At 43.3% G+C, this 11820-nt stretch overlaps 1 protein-coding gene across 1 annotated transcript in view; it reads left to right on the forward strand.

Moving 5' to 3' along the window:
• Positions 1–11607, forward strand: part of TRAPPC8 (trafficking protein particle complex subunit 8) — a 58337-nt gene extending 46730 nt beyond the window's left edge. Inside the window, exons 26-29 of the mRNA XM_054179648.1 lie at positions 471–572; positions 8122–8267; positions 9697–9786; positions 10538–11607. Coding sequence (XP_054035623.1) covers positions 471–572; positions 8122–8267; positions 9697–9786; positions 10538–10772 — 573 coding nt within the window. The 3' untranslated portion in view covers positions 10773–11607. The remainder of the gene's footprint in view (positions 1–470; positions 573–8121; positions 8268–9696; positions 9787–10537) is intronic.
• The last annotated feature ends 213 nt before the right edge of the window (positions 11608–11820 follow it).

The following is an 11820-nucleotide window of genomic DNA, read 5'->3' on the forward strand; positions in this document are numbered from 1 at the left end:
AACATTTGTATAGATTGCTTTTTTGAAAGGTGGTGAATGAACTAAAATTGTGTCCAAAAGTCACCATCTTAATAGCTATCACTGTAATAAGTAGGCTGAAGTGGCTTTACATTACTCTGTATGCACCCAGTTCTTATAAGGTCTCCTTTCAAAAGAGGAAAACCTGAAATCCTAAACCAAGAGCTCTGCTAATGCTTACTTTTATCATAGAACTGTAAGAGTGACTCAGTCTGTTTTGCAGAAGAGGATCTGATTTATCAGAATGCAAATCTGAAGTAGTGGAAACTGGCAGGCTAAACTTCAGCCGTTGCCCCTGCTTGCAAAATGAAAAGCATGCACCTAAGTCATGCTAGCCTGTAGATTTTGAACAGTACATCATCTTCCACATCAGTTATGAGGAAAGTCAGCAGTTCTGTGGTTTGAAGCTCATATTTTCTGCTCTGCTAATGTCTTTATTTTGTATTGTGTAGGCCTATGTGGTGGAAGACAACAAACAGCTTATTTTGGAGGGCCAGCATCATGTTGCCCTTAACACAGTTGGGAAGGAGGCTCTATCCTTTCCTCAGAAGCAGGTAATCCAGTGTGATGTTTTCCTTTACAACTGCCTCTTTCCCAAAAGAGATTTGATGTATTTTCTTGTATTTTCTGTCTGGTGTTCACTGGTACTGAAAACCAGGAAAGCTTAAGATCTGACATCTGAAGATGACTTTTTCACACCACACACCATAAAAAAAGCTTTTGGACATGTGGGCTTAAGCTGTGCTGAACAATACTAGACTGTGTTGATCTAATGACAGCTGCTCCCTCTGGTATTATCTTTAATGTCTTAAGGTGTATGTGGAACAGCAGATCACACTGTAGGCATCAAAAGTTAGGTGGGAGAACAGTGGACTTCTGAGGTCTGGTTCTAGCAAATGTGTGGGAAGAGATGAGATAAGGGTGAGTGACATCTGCATCCTAAAATAAATGAGTGAACATGCTAGGGGTAGATACTTGTATTGCTTTCTGTCTGGAACTCTGGTGATCTGCATTAAATTCAGTTTTAAGCTTAAACTTAAATGAATGGAAGAATAAAAGAATGAATCCAGCCACCAGCAGCATGGAGGATCCCAATGCACCCTCAGTTTGTTTTGAGGAGTATTAACCTTCTCTGTCTATAATCTACTTGAATGCAGCTGTAGTAGTATTAATTGATGAGAAAGATGCTGCATTGATTATTGTACTCACTTTCTTCAGTGTAAGGAACATTCCTTTGAAGCATTTTGTTGGAAGCAGAAAGGCATCTGCATTGTGGTGCAGTTGAAATCTGCTGTAAGGACAATGGTGGTTGTTTATAATAAATCTATGAAGTCTGTGTCCTCATGATAACCAAAGCCCAGATTTAACTTGGATTTTAAAAGCCTCTAACCTCAGGACTGCTGAGGATTGAGAAATCCCAGGTGGCCATGTACAGCATGAGGTATGGTGTAAGAAATGAAACCATCTGAGACTTTGCAGCAGTTTACTTCATTCATTCCACATTGAACATTTAAAAGGATCCCCCAGATAAGATGAAATAAGGCTAGGTAGAGAAAATACCACACATCATCTATTCAGGATTGCATGTTGTCTTTGTTGACAGGTTGGACTTGATGATTTTTGAGGTCTCTTCCAACCTTGGTGATTCTGTGTAGTTGTCTCTTGCATTAAAGTTCCACCAACAGTGAAAAGCTGAAGGGGCAGAAAATCTTAACCCAAAACATAACTTCTGACTGAACATTTTCAATAAATACTTTTGAGACTTCCTATAACTTTGAAGTGATTTGTCCTGGAAATCTCTATTTATTCTCTAGGTCATGAATAGGGCTGGAAACTCCAGACTGGTCCCGAATGTCTGATGCTGCCAGTGTAGCACTTGTTTTCTGTGGTCCAGACAGCAGAGGGAGATGGAGATGCATGCTTTTTACCAACACATGTTGCTTATCAGTTCTTAGATGATAAAGGGCTGCTCAGATCTGAAAAACTAAGTTTGCTTGCAGACTCTGAAGAGGGATAAGAGCCAGCTCCTTTGTTGTATTCTGTTTCCCTCCTTCAACTTCTTTCTTCTTGACTTGAACTGCTTCTGCTTCATGCTGTTGCAGACAGCAAAGGAATGTTTGTGACTCTGGCAATACAGCCATCCTCAACCAAGAGCAATCTCACAGTGCACAAGGGGAAACACAAACAACATAATGTCTGCACTTTTTTGTGTGTGTGGTCTGAGAAAAAGACTCAAATCTTAGTGGAATTCATCAAATAATTACACAAAGCAAATCAAGGTAGCTTACAAGCTGTGTCAGGGGAAGTTTAGACTCAAGGTGAGGAGAAGGTTCTTCACTGAGAGGGTTGTTAGCCCAGGGAGGTGGTGGAGTCACCCTCCTTGGAGGTGTTCAAGAGGGGATTGAATGCGGCACTTGGTGCCATGGTCTAGTAGGCATGAGGTCTTGGGTAACAGGTTGAACTTGATGATCCTTGAGGTCTTTTTCACCCTTGTTGATTCTGTGATTCTATTTTGGTTACATTCTGTGTACTGATTGGCTTCTGCTTTGTCACTACTATCTCAGACTAATTCTTTGCAGGGTTTTAAGGATTTGGTTTGGATTTGTAGAAGCTTGTAGAACTGTTTAGGAAAATAAAGCTGGAGTGAAGCCCTATAGTAGAGGAGCAGATCTGTATTCATGGTGCTTCTCAGGTTCTTCCAGCAGTTGCTGGTAGATTGGTAGTTAAATGCACTGATAGACAGTCATCTTTATCGTATGTCTGAGATGTTGGACTGCTGCTTGAGATACAAGGACAGGTGGTTACTTCTGTGCTTGGCTCATTGTGGATCATGTAGTGCACTCAACAGGGATGTGGACAGACAGCAGGATGCAATTATTCCTGTATCACAGGAGTGTAACTTGTAACTGATATAATCAAGGTTAAAACCTCTGGTTTTCTACACACAAACTAGTGGGGCATAGGGGAGGCTTAAAATCTCTCTCTAGGTAAAATTTCTCTATGTATCCACACAAAAAGGAGGAAAATTACCATAAAATTCCATACAACCTTTACTTGGATGCTCAAATGCAGGTGCAGCCTTTCCTTCTCTTGACTCTTCAGAGTAGAATGCTGAATTCTAGGCTTTTTTATGCTCCCCAAGACAATGCTAACTGCAACTTGGAAGTTTATTGGTTTTCCTGTCATGGAGTACAGGATTATTCGTTCCTGTTTACACTACAAGCTTTTTTTATTTAACTAAACTGCTTTTGAGCTTAGGTTTACTGGACACAGGCTTAGCAGGTGATGTGTGAACTACTGACATCTTTTATGTCCTAGAAGTTTGTAACTGTGACACACAATATGTTGAAAAAAGACTTGATATTGACTCTGTTAAAGCATTTATTTGTTTTATTTAGAAAGCTATCTGAATAATATGGAAAACATTTATCTTCCTGTCTTCTTTCCCTGGTATTTTTGACAAAATGGCCTTTTGGCCATTTCTTGGGGGTGGAGGGGAAGCCAAGTAGTTTATTTCCTTGACTCAGAGGCATAAAAGGTTCTATATAGTGATGCATTATAGTCATCAGCAGCCATGTGATGAATAAATCACACAAGGTGTTAAAGTGAACAGATGTGCCAGCAAGAGCTGCTGGAGTGCAAGCAGTAAAAGCCTCCCTGATGAAAATCAGCTGGGTATTTGTAACTAATGGCTGTTCTTCTTTGGCAGTGCTGTGGGTTCTGGTTCTCTCCTGAAGCTTGCTTTCAGGAACTATTTTGTTTTAATTGAAGGTCAGCTTGATTGCATCCAAAGTGCAGCTGTTCAATCTCCTGTTCTTGACCCCTTTGCCTTGTCTTAGCAAAAGGGCAAAATCATCAAATACTTTAAACATCCATTTGCAGTCAGGACTGTTGATCAGTCTTGGTTCTTATTGCTGTCTCCCATGTTCTTCTAATCTTAAAGGTCTCTTCCAATCAGAATTATTCTATGAATTCAATCCAAAAGATCCCAAAGGAAAAGCACAATGCAGTATGATGGGATGGAGGTGGTAGCTTGAGGCTAGGACATTTGCCACACTTCTGATGGGCAAAGACTCCACACTACCGGAGGGTGAGAAGCAGCCTGCTAGAGGTGTGCTGGCATGTTGAGAATATCCATACTTCTGAAACCTTGTGAGTGTACACATTGCTTTGACTGAAGTCTAGATGAGATAGAGGTTCCATGACTGTGGTCAGCAGGGCTTTTTTAAGATGCTGTCCCCATTCTTCCTGTTTTCATGGCACTCTCATAACATATGAAGTGGATACCTCCCACGCAGAATTAGTGTACTTCAGGACTTCCTCTGTGCTTCTGTGTTGCTCCTTCAGTCCTGTGGATTAGAGCAGTGCTAGCCCAAAGCAAAATCCATACAATCCATACAGTGTGGCTAGAGGCCTTCAGGAATACTCCAGGAGTATTTTATTGAGTGAATCCTGGAGTCATTTCTGTAGTTAGGACCTAGAATGAATATAGATCAGTCACATGGTGAAGGAAACCAACTTAAAACTGAGGTTTTAAAAGGGAAGTTCTCTGATTGAAAATGGGAAAGGGAGAAAGACACATCACTCAGGTTCTGTATGGTTCACTCTTACTCAGTGTCTTTCCTGTGTTCTGCTTTTGCTCATGCTTGGTGTTGCTCAAGGGTTTCCTGTTTAGGTTCCCTTCTGTGCTATACACATTGGTCCCTCGTTCCTGACTGAGCATCTTAACAATCCTTTTGGATGTGTGGATGTGGGGGAAATGTGCTTGGGAATCAAACTGTGGGGTGCTTTTGTTTGTTTCTGGTGTAAGAGCACCTTGAGACGGTCATTGACAAGATCAGTTTTGAAATTGCAGACTTTTAGTTGTCTAATATTAGGTAGAAAAATCCTTTAAATTGATAGTGAGAAGATGCCATCATCTCCATCCATCTGATGGAGAGAGAGAACTTCTTGGTGAAGTTCCCTTGCAGAGGGACCTCGACCGACTGGACAGATGGGCAGAGTCCTATGGGATGGCATTTAACAAGTCCAAGTGCCGGGTGCTGCACTTTGGCCATGGCAACCCCATGCAGAGCTACAGGCTGGGGTCAGAGTGGCTGAGAGCTGCCAAACAGAGAGGGACCTGGGGTTACTGATTGACACCCGCCTAAACATGAGGCAGCAGTGTGCCCAAGTGGCCAAGAGGGCCAATGGCATCCTGGCCTGCATTAGGAATAGTGAGGCCAGCAGGAGCAGAGAGGTCATTGTGCCCCTGTACTCTGCATTGGTTAGGCCACACTTTGAGTCCTGTGTCCAGTTCTGGGCCCCTCAGTTTAAGAAGGACATTGAGATACTTGAACGTGTCCAGAGAAGGGCAACAAGGCTGGGGAGAGGCCTTGAGCACAAGCCCTATGAGGAGAGGCTGAGGGAGCTGGGATTGCTTAGCCTGGAGAGGAGAAGGCTCAGGGGGGTGACCTCATTGCTCTCTACAACTACCTGAAGGGAGGTTGTAGCCAGGAAGGGGTTGGTCTCTTCTCCCAGGCAACCAGCACCAGAACAAGAGGACACAGTCTCAAGCTGCACCAGGGGAGGTTTATGCTGGAGGTGAGGAGAAAGTTCTTCACTGAGCGAGTCCTTTGTCATTGGAATGTGCTGCCTAGGGAGGTGGTGGAGTCGCCGTCCCTGGAGGTGTTTAAGAGGAGATTGGACGTGGCACTTGGTGCCATGGTCTAGTCATGAGGTATGTTGAGACAGATTGGACTCGATGATCCTTGGGGTCTCTTCCAGCCTTAGTTATACTGTGGTACTGTGAAAGTGTTCTGAGAGATTAAGGAATGTGTCTATGACCTCTGACACATAATGCAAAAGATGCATGGAATGATCAAAGCATCATCTGTCTCTCTAGCAGTATGTGGGGATGAGACCTTCAATTTGCAGCATCACCATTTTTTGAAGGCAGTGTCTTGGCCACTGTTTGTTGTGGCCTTCATGTGTATGGTACATGATGCTTCTTGTCTATTGGAGCCCATGGCACTTCAGGAGGCTTTGCAAGGAACCATAGTGAGTCAACAAGCAGAGACTTCAGCTGTCACAACTTTGAGCTTTGCCTTTAAAAAGGCAATGCTCTGTTTGAGCTGGAATGCTAGGAGTTCAGCAACTAAGTATTAATTCTTGGGTTTGTTTTACTTGGTGTGTATTTTGAAGGGAGGGTGAAGGTGCCCAAGCAGCTATGGGCATCTTTGTTTTGTTTGGAGTCTTGATCTATTTCCCAAGTTCTGGAGAAGGGCAGGAGTTTAATGCATCTTTGAAGTTAGCATTTCCTATTAGCCCCCTGAGCCATGCACAGCTTGGTTACCATTCAGAAACGCTTAGTTCTCCCCATAAGCATTAGATGAGAGGCCCTTCTACTAAATGCTATGTCTGAGCCTTTGTTCTAGGTCCAGAGTTACAAAAGCCCTAGACTTTGAGCAGCTGAACTTGGAGACACCCAGACATCTGTTCTGAATCTGAGACCCAGAGGCTGGCTGCAATTAATGCTTAGCTCTGTGATGGTAACTGGGTAAGCTTTCTGCTTTCCAGTCCTTCTGTAGAGGTGTAATATCAGAACTAAAGTTTTGAAATATTAACACCACTCTGCACCTTCACCAGTAAATGTGCCTGCTGCATTTCATGATGTCCTTTGTCTGTTTGTAGAGATAATCCTTCGTGTTTGTCTTTTGTAGGGATTTAAAAAAGTACTCGGGAGTTCTGATTGGGAGGACTTGGAACAGGTAATGGACTCTAGGGCAAACTGCAGTGTGTAGGACACTGATCTGTGGCTGAAGAGGCACTGAAGAAATGGTTGGACTGAAATTGGGAGGGGAGAGCTCACTTTAAAATGAAAACCTGTAACCTCATCTCTGGAGGCCAGTGTGTCTCGTGCTGTCAAGTTTCATCACGTTAGGTACACACAGGGTAGGGTGGAAATAGCAAATAAATTCATCAGCTGCAATGTATTTCTGTGTTGCTCTGAAATGTCTTTGGGTTTTTTCCTCACTTTTTAAAAGCACCCTTCTCTTCCTTCCAAGAGGGAAGAACTACAAGCTTAAAACATTGGAAGTTTTGCTAGTATTACCAGCACAGACCAACACTGACTGAGATGTTCAGACCTGTTGCAGAATGCTCAGTGTCTCTCTTATTTTGAGTCAGATTTTGGTGCCTGTAGCATTTCTTTTCAACCCCAAAGGTACAATCCATCACCCTTAAGCAAAAGATATTTACTTTGCTACCCTGTACTGACTTACTGGTGGCTTTTACAAATCTTCTTTCTCTTGCTTTTAGCAGTTGTCACACTGACTACTCAAAGTCTTTATTTTAAAGGTGGACTTTTTGCAGAATAGGTTCAAGAGGGAATAAAGGCAAAAAAAGTGCTGTTTGCAAAGCAGATTAGATGCTGTAGGACAGAGCTGGCCCAAATGCAGCCTGCTTGCCTCATCTGTTGGTGTATCTTTCTGTATCTGATTTATTCCTCTTCAGAGATTGATTAGGATGAATCCCAAGTAGTGTGGCAGTCTGTGACTTGGGCTTTCAGCAAGGGGCAAAGGTAACTGATACCTGCAAGAGCTTGCTAGACAGTTTTTAAGATACTCTGCATTGATAAATCCTTCTGTCATCCTTAGCATGTTCCTAGAAACTTCTGCGTTCTTTACTTTGGATCTATTTTGGGAGACTTGGCTGCTGGCTTTCCTGTTGTGAACTTCTCAGGGCAGGTGATGGATTTTGACTTAGGCACAGCTGCTGAATAGGGAACTGTGTAAAGCTGTCCCTGAATTCTTAGAAGCAAACCAAACCCAAGCACTTGCAAACCACAGCCACAACAGCATGCTTTTGTGAAACTTGCACAGTGTTTTCATAAGCAGCTTTGAGGTGTTACCATCTTTTGAGACAGACAAATAGGTCGCCTGAGTTCCTTCAGTAACACACAAACACAAAACATACTGGAATAAAACTTAAGTTTTGTGATGTCTTAGGCTCAATTTCCTTCGATGTATGGAAAATTGTAGCTTCTGTGACTGAATTTCTTGGGTTGTGGTGTTGCACAGTACCTTATGCCATTTTAAATGTCATTCTGAATTTGTGTTTCAGGAATTGCCAGAAATGGTTCTCCTGAAGTTTTTTCGGCCAGAAAGCACACCAGCACCTGCAAGGCCGACACCAGAACAGCTTTCCAATCTTATCAAGACAAGTCTTCATTATCCAGAGTCTTTCAATCATTCTTTTCATCAAAAAAGGTTCGTGAAACATTTTGCTGTCGACTAGAATAGAATTAACCAGGTTGGAAGAGACCTTTGAGGTCATCAAGTCCAGCCTATCACCCAACACCATCTAATCAACTAAACCATGGCACCAAGCACCCCATCCAGGCTCTTCCTAAATACCTCCAGTGATGGTGACTCCACCACCTCCCTGGGCACCACATTCCAATGGCCAATCACTCTTTCTATGAAGAACTTCTTCCTAACATCCAGCCTAAGCCTCCCCTGGCACAGCATGAGACTGTGTCCTCTTGTTCTGGTGCTGGTTACCTGGGAGAAGAGACCAGCCCCCACCTGGCTACAACCTCCCTTCAGGTAGTTGTAGACAGCAATAAGGTCTCCCCTGAGCCTGCTCTTCTCCAGGCTAAGCAACCCCAGCTCCCTCAGCCTCTCCTCATAGGGCTTGTGCTCCAAACCCTTCACCAACTTTGTTGCCCTTCTCTGGACACGTTCCTTGAATCACAGAATGGCTTAGCTGGGAAGGGACCTCAGAGATCATCTACTCCAAGCCCCCTGCCATGGGCTGGGACACCTCTTAACTAGACTTGGTTGCCCAAGGCCTCATCCAGCCTAGCCTTGAACACCTCCATTCGTAATTTGATGCAAATCACTTGTTGCCTGCATAGAACTGTTTCAGATGCAGTAGTTTGTGTTCCTGCCTGTGAATATCTTGAAGTCTTTCTTGCTACAGCATTATTTATGAAAACAATCCTGGTCATTGTGCACAAGCAGAATATCTACTAGAACTGTTTTAGCTTTGTATAGGGTAAAGGCTTAAGTTAACACCAAACTTGTATGTGCAACTGTTTGGGCACTGTACTGGCTAAAACTTTCAGATGGATGCCAGCAGCTTCTCCCCAGGGCAGTGCAGAAGGAAAGCACCTACACAAAGCATGCTGACCAGTGCTTCAGAGTATGTTATCCCATTCTGAACTAAGGTACTATTCATGCTCTCACTGTTCTTTCTCAACTGGACAAAGGGAAGTGCTAACTTCATTCGCCTCAGCTGAGCCACTGCCCTTTGCTTCAACAAAGAGAGAGTTGTTAGCCATTGGAATGGGCTGTCCAGAGAGGTGGTGGAGTCACCATCCCTGGAGGAGTTCAAGACGGGATTGGATGTGGCACTTGGTGCCATGGTCTAGTAGTCATGAGGTGTTGGGTGACAGGTTGGACTTGATGATCTTTGAGGTCTTTTCCAACCTTGTTGATTCTAATTGTAACAGCTTTTGTTACAAAAGCTCTGGTCAGTGTAAGTGATGTTATTGCTGTGTACTCTGACTGGTGCATAATAGATGACTGCATGTCAGTTTTATGTTGCTTGGAATTTACCTGTTGAAGAGTATAATTAAGCTTATCCAGAGTAAGACTTTTTTTTGCTTTACTGTGGAATTATTTATCTTTGCAGCCTGTGTCTGGTACCTGTCACTCTCCTGCTTTCCAATTGTTCCCAGGCTGTTGTAGATGTAATGATCGATTTGAGGCATAAAACCACAAGGTAATGTGGGAATGGTAATAAACAATACAGATCTTTTTTCAGAACCTTTCTTAGTTTTGGGGAGTCTTGTAATGCTTGAACTGTATCAAAGACCTAGAATAGTTTATTTTCTCCAGCAGTAGCTTCTTTGGGAAAAAAAAGGAAGATAAAAGCTTGATGTGGTCAAATGGGAGTCTTCAGTCGGTGCTCTGTTTTGCTTCTGACTATTGCTGAGGCAAGACCTTGAATTGTGACTTGCAAGTGGTTAAAGTCTGCAGATCTTTTCTAGGAAAGTGGAAGTGCTTTTGAACCAGTGAAACCTGAGCTTCAGCCACCTTACCTAAGTACATCTCTGTCTATATAGATTGCAACTGTTACCCTTTCAAGGGGTACCCTTTCAAGCTTTGTCTTGCTAGAAAAACCTGAATCCCTTAAAGAGCAGAGTGGTGGTGTGGGAAACAAAGCAAGCACAATGCATTTGGGGAGGGCAGTGACTTGATTACTGCAGTCATTAAAAAAGACTCAGCAGCTTCCAAGCTGTCATCAAAGACAACTGAGGATAGGCACTGTCCCATCCAAAATGGCCAGAACAGTAACTTAAGCTTCCAGTTCCTGGCTTTTGGAAAGAAGCTTTTGGCAAGCATTAACAAGCATCTCTTTGTAAGGGGCAGTGATGGACACGGTGCCTTCTGGCTGCTTGGGAAAACGTGATGCCGAGGGAATTGCGTGAGCTGCTAACACAGAGCAATAAATCCATTGTCCTCTCTTTCAGCCCAGAAGCACTAGAAATCCATGGGTCTTTCACATGGCTTGGGCAGACACAGTACAGGCTCCAACTGAAAAGCCAGGAGGTGTACAGCCTGCAGCTGAAAGCTTGCTTCGTCCACACAGGTGTCTACAATCTGGGAACCCCCAGAGTATTTGCCAAGCTAGCGGACCAAGCGACTCTCTTTGAAACGAGTCAGCAGAACTCCATGCCTGCACTGATCATCATCAATAATATCTGACCACTTCCTGCAGGGGGGAAAAAAAAAGATCACAAACTAAATGACAACAATAAATGGGATTCTTTTCTTCTGTTGCTGGTTGACATTTTGCTGCAGTGTTTGGGAATAGCACCTCCAGCACCTAACTTGTTACTAAAGGTTGTGTAGGAAAGCAAATATTAAACTCCTCAGACTCCTTTGTCAGTTTTTCTCCATGCAACGCACGTTGGACTGAAAATAAGTTTCTCCTTTTATAATGTATTTCTTCTCTCTGGTAATTAAGGGTCTCCATAACACACAATGCTCCTTAACTCCCAATCCCAACACGTTTCAGTGTCCTGTGCCCTGGCGAAACGACGACGTGGCTGCTGTTACAACTTCCAGCATGGTGTGTTAATATATTGTGGCTCTATTAGGATGTGGTTCAGGAAGAGGAAACCCTCACTGGCTTCTTCCTGTCTGAAGCCATTTAATCGTGGTAAATCCCAGCCCTAATGTGAAGTTCGATAAGGTGTCTCAAGCCCACTTCTGTTTCTCGGCTCTGCAGTTCGAAGCTCTTTGTTTTGAGTTTTCAGGTTCATGGAAGCCTCTCAAGGTTTACATACAAGCCCCACCTGAGGTGTTGCAAAAATTTCTTCAACCAGTTTTGAGTCTTTCTTTTTTTTGTTTTGTCCTCCTTCATCTCACCACAGAATGCACTATTACACAACCATGGGATTGTCATTGAAATTGTCACTTGCTTTGTTATGTAACTATAACAATTGATCTGTTTTAAAAAGCAAAACAAATCTACTCCAGATTTTCAGGAAATGTATTATATTTATAACAAATGTACTGTAAATAGAATAAAACAGACACCATATTCATGATGGACTTGGGGCCTGGTTTTTCCCCTCCCCTTCCTTTTTATGCAGCTGTGGTGATCTCCAGGTGTAGATACATTCTGGACTGAGGCCTTGAGCAACCTGGGCTAGTGGAAGGAGTCCCTGCCCATGGCCGCGGGGGTTGGAACTAAATGATCTTTAAGGTCCCCTTCAATCCCAACCATTCACAGGATGTTAGGGGACAC

The sequence above is a fragment of the Dryobates pubescens genome, chromosome 3 (assembly GCF_014839835.1).
Source record: "Dryobates pubescens isolate bDryPub1 chromosome 3, bDryPub1.pri, whole genome shotgun sequence".
NCBI classification, from domain to species: domain Eukaryota; kingdom Metazoa; phylum Chordata; class Aves; order Piciformes; family Picidae; genus Dryobates; species Dryobates pubescens.